Source organism: Salmo salar, chromosome ssa24, assembly GCF_905237065.1.
Source record: "Salmo salar chromosome ssa24, Ssal_v3.1, whole genome shotgun sequence".
In the NCBI taxonomy this organism is placed as follows: domain Eukaryota; kingdom Metazoa; phylum Chordata; class Actinopteri; order Salmoniformes; family Salmonidae; genus Salmo; species Salmo salar.
Genome location: NC_059465.1, coordinates 36,059,151 through 36,074,366, shown reverse-complemented (window position 1 = coordinate 36,074,366; position 15,216 = coordinate 36,059,151). Strand labels below are relative to the sequence as shown.

Sequence of the window (15,216 nt, the reverse complement as noted above, 5' to 3'; positions counted from 1 at the left end):
GAGGAGAGTGGTGGAGGAGGAGGAGTGAGGTGGAGGAGAGGGTATGGAGGAGGAGGAGAGTGGTGGAGGAGGAGGAGTGAGGTGGAGGAGAGGGTATGGAGGAGGAGGAGAGTGGTGGAGGAGGAGGAGTGAGGTGGAGGAGAGGGTAGGGAGGAGGAGAGGGTAGGGAGGAGGAAGAGGAGAGGGTATGGAGGAGGAGGAGGAGAGTGGTGGAGGAGGAGGAGTGAGGTGGAGGAAGTATGGAGGAGGAGGAGAGTGGTGGAGGAGGAGGAGTGAGGGGAGGAGAGAGAGTGGTGGAGAGGAGGAGTGAGGTGGAGGAGAGGGTATGGAGGAGGAGGAGAGTGGTGGAGGAGGAGGAGTGAGGTGGAGGAGAGGGTATGGAGGAGGAGGAGAGTGGTAGAGGAGGAGGAGTGAGGTGGAGGAGAGGGTAGGGAGGAGGAGAGGGTAGGGAGGAGGAAGAGGAGAGGGTATGGAGGAGGAGGAGGAGAGTGGTGGAGGAGGAGGAGTGAGGTGGAGGAGAGGGTATGGAGGAGGAGGAGAGTGGTGGAGGAGGAGGAGTGAGGTGGAGGAGAGGGTATGGAGGAGGAGGAGAGTGGTGGAGGAGGAGGAGTGAGGTGGAGGAGAGGGTAGGGAGGAGGAGAGGGTAGGGAGGAGGAAGAGGAGAGGGTATGGAGGAGGAGGAGAGTGGTGGAGGAGGAGGAGTGAGGTGGAGGAGAGGGTATGGAGGAGGAGGAGAGTGGTGGAGGAGGAGGAGTGAGGTGGAGGAGAGGGTATGGAGGAGGAGGAGAGTGGTGGAGGAGGAGGAGTGAGGTGGAGGAGAGGGTAGGGAGGAGGAGAGGGTAGGGAGGAGGAGAGGGTAGGGAGGAGGAAAGGAGATTTAAAGAGGAAGAAGGGCAACAGGTGGTTATCAGCAGAAGAGCCATAGAAACGTGCAGCAGCCACACGGCTCACTGCTGTCTGTTTTGTAATGGAGTAGCAAGCTTGGATGATCTCCCTAGGTATTAGATAATGTACATCTTGTCCTAGAGAGGCTTACACTAACTACACTACATATCTCCAGCTTGTGATGACAACACCGGTAAAAGGTCTATCCACACGTTCCTCATCCTTTTTTGTACATGTTGTACAATGCTTGAAGTAAGGATTTCACAGTAAAAGGACAACAGAACATTCCACATGATTCCATTTATGAGCTGATGAGTTCTCGGTGATCGGGTGGACATGGGGTCAAACACAAGTGACATAAAACCACCACCTCCTTCCCAAAAGCCTCTGCTTCCATAATCAATATCTAGGTGTCGTATCATCAGTGGCAGAGAGGGAGAGCGATAGATATAAAGAGAGAGTTGGAGGGAGAGAGATAGCTAGAGGGAGAGAGAGCGATAAAGAGAGAGAGTTGTAGGGAGAGAGAGTTGTAGGGAGAGAGAGATAAAGAGAGAGAGAGAGATAAAGAGAGAGAGAGTTGGAGGGAGAGAGATATATAAATAGAGAGAGTTGGAGGGAGAGAGACAGCTATAACAAAGCCATCACCTACAGAGAGATGAACCTGGAGAAGAGTCCCCTAAACAAGCTGGTCCTGGGGCTCTGTTCACAAACATAAACACACCCCACAGAGCCCCAAGACAGCAACATAATTAGACCCAACCAAATGAGAAAACAAAAAGATAATTACTTGACACACTGGAAAGAATGAACAAAAAAACTGAGCAAACTAGAATGCTATTTGGCCCTTAACATCGTTACAACACTGTATATATACATAATATGACACTTGTAATGTCTTTATTATTTTGGAACTTCTGTGAGTGTAATGTTTACTGTTCATTTTTATTGTTTATTTCACTTTTGTATATTATTTACTTCACTTGCTTTGGCAATGTTAATATATGTTTCCCATGCCAATAAAGCCCTTTAAATTGAATTGATATAAAGAGAGAGAGTTGGAGGGAGAGAGACAGCTTGAGGGAGAGAGATATAAAGAGAGAGAGTTGGAGGGAGAGAGACAGCTAGAGGGAGAGAGATAAAGAGAGAGAGTTGGAGGGAGAGAGAGCTAGAGAGGGAGAGAGAGATAAAGAGAGAGAGTTGGAGGGAGAGAGAGCTAGAGAGGGAGAGAGAGATAAAGAGAGAGAGTTGGAGGGAGAGAGACAGCTAGAGGGAGAGAGAGATAAAGAGAGAGAGTTGGAGGGAGAGAGACAGCTAGAGGGAGAGAGAGATAAAGAGAGAGAGTTGGAGGGAGAGACAGCTAGAGAGGGAGAGAGATATAAAGAGAGAGAGTTGGAGGGAGAGAGACAGCTAGAGGGAGAGAGATATAAAGAGAGACAGTTGGAGGGAGAGAGACAGCTAGAGGGAGAGAGATATAAAGAGAGAGAGTTGGAGGGAGAGAGACAGCTAGAGGGAGAGAGATATAAAGAGAGAGAGTTGGAGGGAGAGAGACAGCTAGAGGGAGAGAGATATAAAGAGAGACAGTTGGAGGGAGAGAGACAGCTAGAGGGAGAGAGATATAAAGAGAGAGAGTTGGAGGGAGAGAGAGATAAAGAGAGAGAGTTGGAGGGAGAGAGACAGCTAGAGGAGAGAGAGATAATGAGAGAGAGTTGGAGGGAGAGAGAGATAAAGAAAGAGACTTGTGTAACGCATCATAATAGACAGCTAACAGAGTGCCACTTTAATTGAGCTCCAGCAGTGATAGCTGGGCGAGCAAATAACTGCATTAGGAGTTTGTGCTGTGCTGTTCCCTTGCTCCGGTTAAGCCGGATGAGGCTTGGGCAGGTGTTGGTTAGCCGTTACGCACTGTTGTGGAGCCCTACGGTACAGAAAGACAGTTCTGGGAGGACATCTCTATCCAAGGTGCTCAGTGTAACGACTCATAGCCTGGCTGATTCAACTACAGGCTGTTATGTTCTGTCAAGGGGCCAACCTGTATTTCCCCATTGCAGTGCTTCAGCGCACCGTTGACTCAAGGCTTGATGACTGCAATAAGCATGGTCTGCGAAAGCCTCCTGGCTGGCGCCCCCGCATATGCCACTTAGAGAAAAGCTGATACTTGCTGACTCAAAGAGAGGGGGGTAATCCTCTAATCAATAGTATGGAGTATAAGGAAGGGACATGTCAACAGAGCCAACAGAGCACAGTGATGCAGAAATGTTGGTGTTTTACCCAATATATTACAAGGAGTTTAGATATATAGAGTGTGCAAGTGTAGCTGACAGAGCCAGAGATATCATCAATATTCTCATGAGCTCCTATCCCACTATACAATATAGCACAGTATTTTTTTTAATTTAAACTTTATTTAACTAGACAAGTCAGTTAAGAACAAATTCTTATTTAGAATGACAGCCTAAGAACAGTGGGTTAACTGCCTTGTTCAGGTGCAGAATGACAGATTTTTACCTTGTCAGCTCAGGGATTTGATCCAGCAACCTTTACGGTTACTGGTCCTACACTCTAACCACTAGGCTACCTGCAACCCCAATAATTTATTTTTGAATAATGTATTTTATACAGTCGTTTTTGCTTGTCTTTATCAAGGGTGTCAATACTGTAATTTCAGACCTGATGGTACATGACCTGTTTATTCACATGGTTGGATTAACAGATGGAGCATATTTGGAAATGTAATGAGACTTCTACTTATCAAACCAATGTTGTCCTGGTTAGTTTAGGGTTAGAGCAGGGGGCATATGTTTCAAACGTCTCAGAGTAGGATTACTGATTTAGGATCAGTTTTGCCTAGAGGTGGAACAAATTACAAATACTCTCCTTACTGTAAATGAGTAGCTTTTCCGAGTACTTGTACTTGGAGTATTTTTCAGTCAGTCATTTTACTTACTGTAAGTAAGTTCTGAATGAAGTATTTTTTAAAACCATCCATTACAGAGTACAATGTTGTAGGCTATCGTTATTAGTAGATCATGATGGCATGGAAAGTTTGCGGGCGGGAGCCCTTCGGAGCCAGAAAGAACTGGTATCGTTGTTTAGTCAGTAACCAATCAAATTAAACGCATTGCGCAAAAACAGGCCAATCAAATCAAGCTGTTCACACAAACTTATGATGGTCGGAAGATTTTTAAAATAACTTTCATTGACGTAACGAAAGAGAGGAACTTTTTTAAAATCAAAGTGCTGTCCAAGGACCCAGTGTCCAAGGAGAAGAATCCCTGGCCACATTTAATATCTAGGGTAATTGAGTTAAAATGAAATAGATTGAGAACAGAACTACCACAACGTTACTTTTGTACCTGCCTGTGGGGCGGGAGTAATATAGCCTTGGGACAGAAGTATCAGCTGGCGAGAAGCAGGGGTTGGAACCGATTCAGGGAACAGGACCAAAAATAATGAAATTATTTGAGGAACAGAGTCAGAACCGGGAACGAAAGTGATCTATCCTGTTACGGAACAGAACCATTATTTTAAAAACATGGGAACCGGTTAATAATGTTATTTTAAGTTCCAGTCCCACAAAAATCGCAACAAAGCACCTACAGTATGCCATCGTTTCCCAAATGAGGTCGCAACCCCAGTCGCGCTTGGTTCAAATAACCGGGGTTACGTCAGCCGCTAGATGTGGTTGTAATAAATGGACGTGGAGAGGATCTGTGTCTGCACCACATGCTCTGACTACTGGTGTCCCCCAAGGCTCGGTTCTAGGCCCTCTCTCTATACACCAAGTCACTCGGCTCCATCATATCCTCACATGGTCTCCGCTATCATTGCTATGTGGATTACACTCAACTCCTTTTCTCCTTCCCCCCCTTCTGACACCCAGTTGGCGAATCGCATCTCTGTGTGCCTGGCAGACATCTCAGCTTGGATGCTGGCCCACCACCTCAAGACCAACCTCGACAAGACGGAGCAGCTCTTACACACAGGGATGGCCTGCCGCTCAAAGACCTATCCATCACTATTATCGACTTCACGGTGTCCCCCTCCTAGAGTTCAAAGATCCTTGGCGTGACACTGGACAACACCATGTCGTTCTCTGAAAACATCAAAGCTGTGCTCACTCCTGCAGGTTCATGCTCTATAACATCCGTAGAGTACGACCCTACCTCACACAGGAAGTGGCGCAGGTCCTAATCCAGTCACTTGTCATCTTCCGTCTGGACTACTGCAACTCACCGTTGGCTGGGCTCCCCACTTGTGCCATCAAACGCCTGAAACTTATCCAGAATGCTGCAGCAGCCTGATGTTCAAACTTCCCAAGTCACCCTGCTCCTCCGCACACTCCACTGGTTTCCAGTCGAAGCTCGCATTGACTACAAGAACATGGTACTTGCCTCCGGAGCAGCAAGAGGAATTGCCCCTCCCTACCTTCAGGCTATGCTCAAACCCTACACCCCAAGCCGAGCACTCCATTCTTCCACCTCTGGTCTCTGGGCCTTCCCACGCCTACGGGAGGGCAGCTCCCGCTCAGCCCAGTCCAAGCTCTTCTCTGTCCTGGCACCCCAATCGTGGAATCAGTTTCCCTCTGAAGCTTAGACAGCAGAGTCCCTGCACATCTTCTGAAAACATCTGAAACCCTACATCTTCAAAGAGTATCTTAAATAATCCCACAGCACCCCCCCCCCACCCCGACCCGCTCCCCCCAGATAAAACATAATTAAATAACAAACTTTCAGAACTAGCAATCGCACTTCCCCCTTTCTAGCTCTGACTTTGCTGATCGCTACTTTGAGGGAAAATGCACTTACAATGACTGTGATATGTGGTTGTCCCACCTAGCTATTAAGATGAATGTACTAACTAAGTTGCTTTAGATAAAATGACTAAAATGTAAATGTAAATGCAGCTCTGTTTCCCTCTACAATGCCCACAAGCCGCGTGAGCCCTGGTGTCAGCAGCAGGCCTTACCTGGAGGAGCCCTGGAGTCAACAACAGGCCTTACCTGGAGGAGCCCTGGAGTCAACAACAGGCTTTACCTGGAGGAGCCCTTGTGTCAACAACAGGCCTTACCTGGAGGAGCCCTGGTGTCAACAACAGGCCTTACCTGGAGGAGCCCTGGAGTCAACAACAGGCCTTACCTGGAGGAGCCCTGGAGTCAACAACAGGCCTTACCTGGAGGAGCCCTGGAGTCAACAACAGGCCTTACCTGGAGGAGCCCTGGAGTCAACAACAGGCTTTACCTGGAGAAGCCCTGGTGTCAACAACAGGCCTTACCTGGAGGAGCCCTGGAGTCAACAACAGGCTTTACCTGGAGGAGCCCTGGAGTCAACAACAGGCCTTACCTGGAGGAGCCCTGGAGTCAACAACAGGCCTTACATGGAGGAGCCCTGGAGTCAACAACAGGCCTTACCTGGAGGAGCCCTTGTGTCAACAACAGGCCTTACCTGGAGGAGCCCTAGAGTCAACAACAGGCCTTACCTGGAGGAGCCCTGGAGTCAACAACAGGCCTTACCTGGAGGAGCCCTGGAGTCAACAACAGGCCTTACCTGGAGGAGCCCTGGAGTCAACAACAGGCCTTACTTGGAGGAGCCCTGGCGTCAACAACAGGCCTTACCTGGAGGAGCCCTTGTGTCAACAGTAGGCCTCACCTGGAGTAGCATCCAGCAGAACTGGCTCAGGAGGAAGTAGTGGGAGAAGAGGCCCAGAACGGCACAGCTGTCCTCTGAGAAGACACGGCCACGAAACGCAGACACCAGGAAACAGATCTACAACACACAGAGAGAGAGCGGGAGAGAGAGCGCGCGAGAGCGAGACATCTGAGAGGCCACAGAAACACACTAATGCACAAACACACAGCAACACAACATTTGCCTGCAGACTATGCACTTTACTACACAAACATATACAGCTCTTGCACGTCAAAAACCTTACACAAGCAGAAATACACTTGTCCATTGACACTTTCCCCCTGCAGACTAGTAATTGGATGATTGATGGCTGTGTTATCATGCATGTATTTTGAAACAGCTGACAATATAAGATACACCCTAGTGACATCCTGCAGACCTGTTACATCACAATGCGCAAACCAAAATAAACAACAAGTGACAAATGCTTCCTGGGTACCCATCCAGGAACCTGTGTGTGTGTCCTACAGTAAATCCTTCAGCTCTCTGATGGCAGAGCTTAATTAACCCTTGGGACAGAGCCTTGTGCCATTACCAACCCATAGCATTATTTCTGCTTATGTAACACTGTCTGACACCTGGCCCCATGCCAGTGCAAAACACCAGGGATGGAGGGAGGGAGAGAGGAAGGGTGAGAAGGGAAAGAGAAGGAGGACACTGAGTGTCCTAACTCGGCTGGAGAGAAAGGAGACAAGCAAGAGAGAGAGAGTTAGAGATTGAAAGAGAGAGAGAGAAATAATGAGAGAGAGACAGGAGGGCAGAGAGAGATAAAAAGAGAGAGTGAGAAAGAGAGAGAGAGAGCGAGAGAGAGCGAGCGAGAGAAAGCGAGAGAGAGCGAGACAGAGAGACAGGCAGGTAGAGATAGAGAAAGACGATTGAAAGTGAGAGAGGGAGGAAGAGAAAGGGAGAGGGAATGAAAGTGAGACAGGCAGGCAGAGAGAAGAGGGAAAAGGACAGTGGCTGCAAAACCTGTCAGACAGCCAGGAGAGCTTCAGACAGCCAGGAGAGCTTCAAACCTGTCAAACAAAACCTTTCAAAACCTGTCAGACAGCCAGGAGAGCTTCAAACCTGTCAAACAAAACCTTTCAAAACCTGTCAGACAGCCAGGAGAGCTTCAGACAGCCAGGAGAGCTTCAGACAGCCAGGAGAGCTTCAGACAGCCAGGAGAGCTTCAGAATGTCCAGATGGCAGGTCAAGCACAATGCAGAATTATGCCTCTTCATCTCTCTTACAACTATCTAGGTGCATCATCATCATCATCAGACTGCAGCTAATTCATCAACGTATCATGCTGGTGTAAACACACAGTATTGTATACTGTCTACACTATATACTATACTATACATACCATACTAATAAACTATAAAGTCCACTCCCTTTCACACACACAGATAACAACAAGCAGGTGTGAATTACATAACGTTTGTGTGAGCCAGGGTGTTCATTTCTTTACAGGACATAATAAGTCTGCGTATTGACTCATGTCTTGTTGTTGGGGTGAATAACATGTTTGTTCAGCCGGCTTGTATTTATCAGGTTGACAGTAATGTCAGTGTTACAAGAATATATTTCACCCTAGTATGTATAGTATTTACGTTACTGATTCTCATAAGTGTGAAGAGTTTTATAACTATTGCTTTCGTAACCCTCAAATTGTCAGAGGACCATCCGCATACGGTCATTCTCAGGGAGCTAGTTCGACTTCCATGATAGAGCAACATTAGTGTTGAAACCCCAGGATGACAGGAGGGGCCACTAGCCCAGAGACTATCCATGATGACTCAGTAGACATCACAAATACCAACACCGCTCCATATAAGCACCTAAGCCACGGGAGAGAGCAAACAAGCTCTCCCTTCCAATCAAACAAGTTAACTATTAGGATGCGCTGCCTATTGCGCTACAGCTGTGCTCGATTTACTTCACAACGCGGTTGCTCAGGGCAACAAATAGAAGATGAAGCTGTGTCATTTTACTTCAGCGCTGAGATTGCCCCTCTATTAGGGTGGTATGTCAGTTGGTTGGTCCTTTCTGTCCTGTTGTTCTTTTCAAGTTGCTCTTAAGAAGGGCTCAAGATGGGAACATAGGTTGAAACCCCACCCTGCTGCCGTCATTACAGAGCAACCTTTCCAAAGCAAACAGATAGTTAGCAACTCCACACACCACATATCTCGGATTCTGTTGTTGAGTTAGGCGAAACGTCAGGCTTTATTTAAATAAACAAATGGGGCAATTCTGTTTCCGGTTTGTTTTGCAGCTCTGTATGGTGGGAAAAAAGGAGGGACGATACAGGAAGGACCTGGGATGGAGCCTTTGAAAAAGGTGGTTGCTTGGAATTGTGATTCTGGGCAGCAGTTATTGGGCCCGAATAAAACCTTGGGCAGGGTTGGCGAGTAATACATTACATGAAAGGGATTACAAAAAAACGGTAACTGTAATCTGTTACATTACCAGCAAAAATATTGTAATCGGATTAGAGATACTTTTAAAAAACTAGATGATTACTTCGAGGATTACTTTTAAATTCAGAAAGGAGGTTTGCGACTATCTGTTTTCTCAATGACATTCAAATCAGCATTGAAAAAAGGCACAAGTTTAAGTTTGTTTCACCTGAGCGAGTCAGACCACAAGTCAGAGACCACTATGATGACACACCAAATGTGTTTGATGGATCACGGGAAAAGAGCAGGAATAGGCTTTTGTAGGCTACAGTCCAAGCTATGTCTTCCAATGATGCGACTGCTATCGGCGTTGAATAAACGCTTGGAGGATGACAGTGGTGTAGTCTACGGCAATACGAATATCACTTATTGTTATCTACATAGCGCATTGATGTGAATCACACTGCTGCTCTCTCATTTAGCTATTTGCATCTTATGGATTGTGGTTGTTGTGGATGGCTGTTCACAAATCTAAATGTGTATTTGAACCTAATAATGGTTGAATTCAAGAAGTTTAAGCTGCCTATCAATCATTGTTTTGAAACCAGTGGACAGCCAGTGAAAAATGCGCTCTTGCAACAGTTGCACAGTGCGGATCACAGCCTAGAATAAAAGTGGGGGTTTTATTGCTCAATCTAATTCATGCTGATATATTTTTTTAATCCATAGGCATAATGGACACATGTTCAAACTCGCACACTATCGATAGACTTAGAGGGGAAATCTGTAGTTGCTACATCCATTTTGAACTTTTAAATTATATATATACTGCTCAAAAAAATAAAGGGAACACTTAAACAACACATCCTAGATCTGAATGAAAGAAATAATCTTATTAAATACTTTTTTCTTTACATAGTTGAATGTGCTGACAACAAAATCACACAAAAATAATCAATGGAAATCCAATTTATCAACCCATGGAGGTCTGGATTTGGAGTCACACACAAAATTAAAGAGGAAAACCACACTACAGGCTGATCCAACTTTGATGTAATGTCCTTAAAACAAGTCAAAATGAGGCTCAGTAGTGTGTGTGGCCTCCACGTGCCTGTATGACCTCCCTACAACGCCTGGGCATGCTCCTGATGAGGTGGCGGATGGTCTCCTGAGGGATCTCCTCCCAGACCTGGACTAAAGCATCCGCCAACTCCTGGACAGTCTGTGGTGCAACGTGGCGTTGGTGGATGGAGCGAGACATGATGTCCCAGATGTGCTCAATTGGATTCAGGTCTGGGGAACGGGCGGGCCAGTCCATAGCATCAATGCCTTCCTCTTGCAGGAACTGCTGACACACTCCAGCCACATGAGGTCTAGCATTGTCTTGCATTAGGAGGAACCCAGGGCCAACCGCACCAGCATATGGTCTCACAAGGGGTCTAAGGATCTCATCTCGGTAACTAATGGCAGTCAGGCTACCTCTGGCGAGCACATGGAGGGCTGTGCGGCCCCCCAAAGAAATGCCACCCCACACCATGACTGACCCACCGCCAAACCGGTCATGCTGGAGGATGTTGCAGGCAGCAGAACGTTCTCCACGGCGTCTCCAGACTCTGTCACGTCTATCACGTGCTCAGTGTGAACCTGCTTTTATCTGTGAAGAGCACAGGGCGCCAGTGGCGAATTTGCCAATCTTGGTGTTCTCTGGCAAATGCCAAACGTCCTGCACGGTGTTGGGCTGTAAGCACAACCCCCACCTGTGGACGTCGGGCCCTCATACCACCCTCATGGAGTCTGTTTCTGATCGTTTGGGCAGACACATGCACATTTGTGGCCTGCTGGAGGTCATTTTGCAGGGCTCTGACAGTGCTTCTCCTGCTCCTCCTTGCACAAAGGCGGAGGTAGCGGTCCTGCTGCTGGGTTGTTGCCCTCCTACGGCCTCCTCCACGTCTCCTGATGTACTGGCCTGTCTCCTGGTAGCAAACCTTCTTGCCACAGCTCGCATTGATGTGCCATCCTGGATGAGCTGCACTACCTGAGCCACTTGTGTGGGTTGTAGACTCCGTCTCATGCTACCACTAGAGTGAAAGCACCGCCAGCATTCAAAAGTGACCAAAACATCAGCCAGGAAGCATAGGAACTGAGAAGTGGTCTGTGGTCCCCACCTGCAGAACCACTCCTTTATTGGGGGTGTCTTGCTAATTGCCTGTGAAATTTATGGTCAATCAGTGTTGCTTCCTAGGTGGACAGTTTGATTTCAAAGAAGTGTGATTGACTTGGAGTTACATTGTGTTGTTTAAGTGTTCCCTTTATTTTTTTGAGCAGTGTATATCCATTGATTCTTGAAGAATATAACTTAGAAATGCCTCATGAGCTTAGTTCAACTGTATAGCCTCATTTTCTTATTTTATTTAACCTTTATTTAACTAGTTAAGTCAGTTAAGAACAAATTCTTATTTACAATGACGGCCTACCCCGGCCAAACCCGGACGACGCCCGGCCAATTGTGCGCCGCCTGATGGGACATAACATGGTTAAAACAATAACTGACATCCTGGATAATCAGTCCTTGCATCCATAGCTCTGTCTATTAATCTGAGAGAGTGGATACATTTCTCCAGGCCCATTCCTCAGCTTTAAAAAAAAAATTCATCTGTGGATTTGCCCTTTAAACAGCTGCATATTATCAAGATATCAAAGTGTCACCAATAAAAAGTTAAACAATAGGCCTATAGCAAATGCAGCATATGAAATTAATTTTTCACATGTAAATAGCACTTTTCAGTAGTGCTCAAAGCATGCCATTCCATGAGCGCAGCATTTATTTTTCAATGAACCCAATCAGTCCTCCATGACAACAAAGTCATAAACAACACAGTAGGGCTGGCTAATAAGTCCTTAGTTTTGGGGATATGCTTAGGTAAAACAATTTGGCTAATCTATACTTCCATATTTCCAAACCGACTTCGGTTTTTAATGTAAAGAAATCATTTAATTGTATTATTATATGTAGTATAAAGCGATGTATTAGAAGAAGCCTACATAACCAACCCATAAAGTAAAATGTAACATCCATATATGGCCAGCTATGTAAACTCTAACATTCATTTATCCTGCAATAGATGTCGTTCAATTGGTAACATACATTTTGTCTTCTTCTAATGCCTCTTAAGGGGAAAGTAATCTAAAAGTAACTGAATGCAATCAGATTACATTACTGAGTTTGGGTAATCTAAAAGTTACGTTACTGATTACAATTTTGGACCGGTAACTAGTAACTGTAATGGATTACATTGTGAGAAAGTAACCTACCCAACCCTGACCTTGGGTTAGCCAAGGGCACATCATGCCACAAGCATCGCACGCGGGCGAGCACACGCACGCACGTACACACACACGCCAACCAACCAGTAGTGGTGTGTGGGTAAAATCACTATGTGTTGTGATAATTGCGTTGTTTGCTCTATAACCTGTTAGTTCATATGCCTTGACACCATGATATATAAGTCCGAGACAATAAGAAGACACAGTGGCAGAATAAATTCAACCAGACATTTGTTTCATCACAAAGCCTGAGAGCATCCTCTGTCCAGTGAAGTCCACAAAGCCTATTGCATATAACAAACAGTTACACTACCTACAGCATGGTCAATCAAATGAGCTATTAAACTACTATTGATTTAGAATAGCGGAGAGATACCGCAAGTCAAAAAGAAAACAGTGAGCTTCCTCCACTATTCCAGCACCATTTCAACTTCAACATCAAATCAACGAATGCTTAGTCTTAGTCCAATCAATGTAAGCTAAACAGCGTGTGGCTGTCCATGGGACTGATTTCTCTGTGTGTGTGTGTGTGTGTGTGTGTGTGTGTGTGTGTGTGTGTGTGTGTATATAAGTAGAAAAAACATGTAGACTAATCTTACTTGTAGAGAAACGCCAATGCCATCCTCCTCTTTTTCATGTTGCCGAAACGGTCTATGACTGTCATACAGTACATGCTTTTAGCTTTTGTTGTCCTAGGCTACCTGGCTAAAATGATTGCTCGCTAGCCTAACTTCCTTTCATTGGCAACGATTAGCTACTTAACATTAGCCTTCTACATCTAGCTACATTCTAAACTTCCATCCTCTCAGGGCAGAGGCACAATGTATTTAGAATTTATGGTTGGATCAGAATTGCCGTTATAATCATTGAGAATGAAGTAAAACCTCAAGTCCAAATCTCCATCCACGGCTAATTTAGGATAGGGCCAATTTTACCTAACTAGCTAGCCAACTGAGGTCAACAACATAACGAGGTACAAAAGCTTTTTCTGTCAATGACGTTTGGCTTTTGATGTGATTGGTGTGAAGTCAAATCCAAACTGGCTTCCCTTGACACTTTTTTTTGGTGGGCCATGACCATTCACAGTTCAGTTCACTCAGTTTAGCTCAACGCTGATTGGCTACTATTTTAGAATAATAAGGGAGGCCAAATGCTCGCTGGATTCTGTTCTATTCAATGCTACAGGCAGCAACCCGGACCTAAGGAAAAGGAGGACCGAGCACGCCCCCACTCTCATCGACAGGGCTGTAGTGGAGCAGGTTGAGAGCTTCAAGTTCCTTGATGTCTGCATCACCAACAAACTAACATGGTCCAAGCACACCAAGACAGTCGTAAAGAGGGCACGACAAAACCTATTCCCCCTCAGGAGACAGAAAAAATTTGGCATGTGTCCTCAGATCCTCAAAAGGTTCTACAGCTGCACCATCAAGAGCATCCTGACTGGTTGCATCACTGCCTGGTATGGCAACTGCTTGCCCTCCGACCGCAAGGCACTTCAGAGGGTAGTGCGTACGGCCCAGTACATCACTGGGGCCAAGCTTCCTGCCATCCAGGACCTCTATACCAGGCGGTGTCAGATGAAGGCCCTAAAAATTGTCAAAGACTCCAGCCACCCTAGTCATAGACTGTTCTCTCTGCTACCGCACGACAAGCAGTTCCGGAGCGCCAAGTCTGGATCCAAGAGGCTTCTAAACAGCTTCTACCCTCAAGCCATAAGACTCCTGAACATCTAATCAAATGTCTACCCAGACTATTTGCATTGCCCCCCCCCCTTTACGCTGCTGCTTCTCTCTGTTATTATCTATACATAGTCACTTTAATAACTCTACCTACATGTACATATTACCTCAATTACCTCAACTAACCGGTGCCTTGCCTTCACACATTGACTCTGTACTGAATACACGCCACTGACACCAACACAGACTCAGGGGTAGAAGTAACATAGTAAATGTAAATCAGGGACACTCCAATTAGTATGGTATGTTACATTTCCTATGGTATGTATTCATTTGTGTATGCCATCACACATTTCCTATAGTATGTATTCATTTGTGTAAGCCATCACACATTTTGTATGGTATGTTACATTTCCTATAGTATTTATTCATTTGTGTATGCCATCACACATTTTGTATGGTATGTTACGAATTCCAATTTGTTGTGGCTAACATTAGCTAGGTAGCCAACACTAAAGTTAGCTAGGTGGTTAACGTTAGCTAGGCCAGGGGATAGGGTTAAGGTTAGGGTTTAGGTTAGGAATTAGGTTAAATTAGGGGAAGGGTTAGCTAATATGCTAAGTAGTTGCAAATTAGTAAGTAGCTAAAATGCTAAAGCTGTCCGTGACGAGATTCAAACACGTAACCAAATGGGCCACTAGATGTTTGCGTTATATTAATACTATACGCTCACCCATCCACTCCTACCAACCACCCTACTTTTTGATTTTGTCTTCTTCGCGTGCCTTGTCAGAGTGTAGCCTATATTGCATGGCAGGGAGAGGGTCAGCTCCAGTCAATAAGCCCATCCCCAGACAGAGCCTGTCCATTGATTAAAGCGACAGTACAACCCCACCCACCATTCCCCTCCTGTTTCAGACAGCCTCTCTATCTCATGACCTTTCTGTCCGAGACCTTGACAACCACACTTCCAGACCAGCACCCCCTTCCACTGCTCCAAACTCCTTTAACCCTAACTGAGAGAACAGGTATACCACATTTGAGTTAATAATCTGTTTTGTAAAATCATAGAGGTGGTACCTACGTAGCTACCTCGTTGGCTTGGATGGTTTCTGTTTATGTGTATAGCCTTTAGCGTGCTGGTGGTGGTAGCTAACACAGACATGTGGAACTGTAAGTAGAGGCTAGAGGGGCTGCAGCTGCTGTGGCTACATAGCTAAACGGCCGAGTCATGATAGCTAAATCACCACACCTCTCTCTATC

At 45.9% G+C, this 15,216-nt stretch overlaps 1 protein-coding gene across 2 annotated transcripts in view; it reads right to left on the bottom strand.

The window, feature by feature from the left end:
* Window positions 1-15,216, bottom strand: part of LOC106585809 (adhesion G-protein coupled receptor V1) — a 235,723-nt gene that overhangs the window by 60,984 nt on the left and 159,523 nt on the right. For both annotated transcript variants that reach the window (XM_014172456.2, XM_014172457.2), the window contains one exon: window positions 6,531-6,647. In XM_014172456.2, the coding sequence (XP_014027931.2) occupies window positions 6,531-6,647 (117 nt within the window). The remainder of the gene's footprint in view (window positions 1-6,530; window positions 6,648-15,216) is intronic.